Source organism: Strix uralensis, chromosome 6 (genome assembly GCF_047716275.1).
Source record: "Strix uralensis isolate ZFMK-TIS-50842 chromosome 6, bStrUra1, whole genome shotgun sequence".
NCBI classification, from domain to species: Eukaryota; Metazoa; Chordata; class Aves; order Strigiformes; family Strigidae; genus Strix; species Strix uralensis.
The window spans coordinates 22,337,646-22,341,560 of record NC_133977.1 but is presented as its reverse complement, the minus strand read 5'-3'; the positions used below and the strand labels follow the sequence as shown (position 1 = coordinate 22,341,560).

At 34.3% G+C, this 3,915-nt stretch overlaps 1 protein-coding gene across 3 annotated transcripts in view; it reads right to left on the bottom strand.

Annotated features, from left to right (window-relative positions):
* Positions 1–702: 702 nt before the first annotated feature.
* LOC141945274 (neurabin-2-like) overlaps positions 703–3,915 on the bottom strand; it is a 46,188-nt gene continuing 42,975 nt past the window's right edge. For all 3 annotated transcript variants that reach the window (XM_074873207.1, XM_074873209.1, XM_074873208.1), the window contains 2 exons: positions 3,498–3,686; positions 703–2,115 (listed from right to left, as the gene is read on the bottom strand). In XM_074873207.1, the coding sequence (XP_074729308.1) occupies positions 1,948–2,115; positions 3,498–3,686 (357 nt within the window). In that variant the 3' untranslated portion in view covers positions 703–1,947. The remainder of the gene's footprint in view (positions 2,116–3,497; positions 3,687–3,915) is intronic.

The window sequence follows — 3,915 nt, the reverse complement described above, 5'->3', positions numbered from 1 at the left end:
CTTTCAGTTTGGTGATTTTGTGGCGTGGTACTAAGCTCGTTCCATGGAGCCAGCCTTCTTGTTTAGCATCTAACAGATGTTAAATGCTGTGGTCTGTGATAATCAATGTTCTTATGCTCAGGTGCCAGGTGAGTTTATCATCCAGCTATAGCCCCCATTTAGCTACAACAGCTCTGCACACAGGCAAGTCTTTGAAACCATTATTTCCACTAGTCTCCTTCCTGAGAAACACACTCTTCACAGGGTGCAACGTTCAGTTCCATAAGCTTAAAGGAAAAAGGTAATACATAGTTGTATCAATATTCTCTGTTCTAGCTGAAAGCACTTAACCAAGAAATAAGCTTCCTTGACTGAATTAATTGAACAGTGGTTTTACACGTGTGATCCTAAGCATTTGATCATTCCGTACTTCTAATTCCCTTCTCTTTTATCAGTAAGGCAGCATTCCTCTCTGGCTCAAGGACTGTAAGTTTGAAGTACAAACTCAAAGGTACTGGAAACTAAGTTAAATCTTGACCAGAGAATTGTTTCTTAATGCACAAAAGTGAAAATTGAACGTCTTTTTAAAAGTAATTCTTACCAAGATTTTCAGACTTTTTATTTCGGAAATGCATAGTGTGCAGAAGCATTTCCACACAGTTCTTTTGCTGAAATTCATGAGACATTTATACAAAAAAAACCAAAACTGTGAAACAGCAACAGTGAAGTTCTTTCATTTAATTAAAATGAAAAACAGTTCATAGATTTAAAGGAGAACTTGGTCCACATAAATGAGTTATGTAAGTTTTGTTCTAGTGCATTCTATGGTGGAATTCATATTTGAACTAGTCTATGTCTCTGGAATAATCTAATTAAAGGAAGTGCTGTTGCAGTATCTCTAGAAAATAGTATGTAAATATACAAAACACCAATTCATGTACTAAACTATTCTGAGAATCAAATCCTCCTTTAAAGAAAGAGAAATAATCTGTAATCTACAATCGAACATTCAAATACAATGCAGAAACCCAGTGCTTCACTGATAATTTTTCCTACAATTCTTCCCTCAGTATTTTAAGTTTGAAAAACAGTGTAGTTTAAAATTAGCAAATATATAAATTTGGTCCGCAAAAATCTTGTAGCAGGTAGAAAAGAGAAATACATGTATTGCAAATTGATCTTATTCATAGCATAAATCTATAAAACTATGTATTATTTAGGAAAAATAGGTTAAAAAAGATCTTATTTATAGGTTTAAACCTTGTCCCAACACCATACGGGTAGTGTACAGAAAACTTATTATTATGCTTAGTATATGTAGTTTGTGAAAACTACTTAATATTTCTTGTTATTCTCTCAGTAAATTGCAACACAGAATTCAAAAACAATGTGCTACTACAGTGAACTTTGAATGAAAAACACAGAAATACAAGAATTTAAACAAAATAATCCATAAATTTGAAATACATGCTTTCTGTTTAAATTAATTTGACATTACTGTTTTCTTAAACTTAATTTTTACTATACATCTTTAGTGGCAACAGATAAACAGACTGTCACAGACTGAATTTGTTGGCAGGATTTTTCTATTGTCCCTCTATCAGATTCAACTCTATCAAATGCTGGTTGACTAATATTGGAATGATTTTTAATACTGCATTCTACTTTTCACAAACATCAATTTCAATGAAAAGGGCATATGAGGTCTTAAAAGCACAAATATCACTTAAGGCAGAAAGTTAAATTATTGTCTATTAGTACAGGCAGAGTCAACTAGGAATAAAAATAATGAAAACATTTCATTTTATTGGGTTGTAATTGGGAGGGACCATAATTAAAAAGTAAAAAAACCACCTACCATGTTAAACTGTTGCACTTTCCCTCCTCCCTCAATTGTACAATTATATACAAATCTGCTGAACTTCCTCAGGATGAAGCAAGTCTGCGCTAAAACAAAACAGGGTCACTTCAGCAGCTTGATTCAAGAGTGGCTACCACTCTGCCAGTCTTGCGAACTTCTCTCTCCTTCTTTTGAACCTTTTCCTTCTGCTTTTCCAGTTTTTCTTGTGTTTTTCTAATATCCTTAATTTTTTTCTTTATTGTTGATCGGTCATTTTGACTGGAAACTCCCAAAGCCTTTGGGGGGGGAAGGAAGAAAAGAAAAAACCTCGTAATTAATTTTTCCTACATAACTCATCAGTGCTTGCACGTGAACGGTTTAAAAAAGCGTTAATCACTTTGCTGCAAGATAGCCTGTTTATTTGGAAAATAAGGATTTAAGTCCTCAAGAGCATTGTAAATGATCATCTGGGAAACAAGGTAAGGAAACAAGGGCCTATTCTTTTTCAGTTGTGCAGTAACAGCTTCTTGGTGCATTTACAAACACATAGACAAATGAGAATTTCAAGCAAATAGCATAATAAATAGTAGTCTCAAAATATTTTCTAGCTCTTTTTATACAAGAGGAATTTATATTCAGTAACTAGTCTCTAATTTTTAATATTAAGGATTTTAGAGTGTACTATTAGAAAGTGTATTAAGTAAACGATACACTTTGATTTTTGATCAGCAGGTGGCAGCACCCGATGCCAAGTTACAGACAGCACTCGCTCACACCCTATGGAACTCTGAATGGCACTGGGTGTAAACTAAGCTTTAAGTATCAACATTCAAAATTCCCCAAATAGACAGGCATTTGACAGACACGTAACAGGTATTTCCTCTGTGTCCAAGAAAATATCTGACAAAATACAGGACGTTTAGTGTTGCACATCTGTTCTAAAATGCAGGTATATTTTGGAGACTGAAGTTAAGACACTTTTTTTTCCTCCCTAAAACACTCAAATCCTACTGTTGATCATTAACAATAATTTGCCTTATGCCAGAATAGACCAATGAACCTCATTTTAGTCACACATCTTGCCTGTTCAAAATGCAGTCTGATAATGACAAAAAAACCCCAAAAGAGTTTAATAGCACTATAAGGGATACATACCATGCAGATCCCAGAGGTAAAATGGCAAGAAAAGGCTCAAAAGAAAAATGTAGAATAGATTTTTTTCAGCAGGAGTAAAACCCAAAAACATTTAGAAGGTCACCAGATAAGATTTTAGCCTTCCCATCTGAAGAGCAGATAGGGAAGAAAGAGATTTCTAAAAGTGAATCCTGCAGTTCTATGCATTTGAATTGGCTGGATCTTGTTTTGATGTGACCTTATGCTGAGATTGAGGATAGATGTATCAAGCCCCTTTGGGAAATTATGCTTACTTTGATTTCCTCAAGATGCAAACAAGGAAGAAATACTTGGTATTTTTCTGATTAAAACTGGCTTGTCTTTAATTGTTCAATCAATTACTAAATTCTCATCTAACTGTATAGTCTCCCAAGTATTTCAAAAGCAAAACTCTATCCCTTAAAAAGCCACAAAACCAGGAGAATAGACTTTGTAGGTTAAAAATATGTCTAAGTCAGCAGTGAAATTTATACAGTTACAAATCTATCCTGGGATATTCACATACCTTTAACTTCTCGCTGTCAAGCTGCATTAACTGCTGTCCATCTATGTTCATAGCTGTGAACTCTGTAATATACTGCTCCATGTTCATTCCCATTAACCAGTGGCACACTTGCTGGGTGGTCCATTCACAAATAGGTCTACTGTGCCATTGATTTTGCTTTCCTGTTGTTGTAAATTCATCATCTAATGCCTAACCAATTGAGAAAAGTCACCGTAAGCAATATTTTACTTGACTGTATGTTGAATTCCAGTTGCCAACTGAGTTTGATTAATAAAATACATTTTTAAACATACTCTAGCTCCAAAAGGACTTAAGTTGAGATCACAGTTTACAGTCAGTTTGCCTAGGAATTTGCTATAAACAAAAAGACACTACAACATTCAACACAAACTAAGTCAGAAATAGAGAACACAACTGG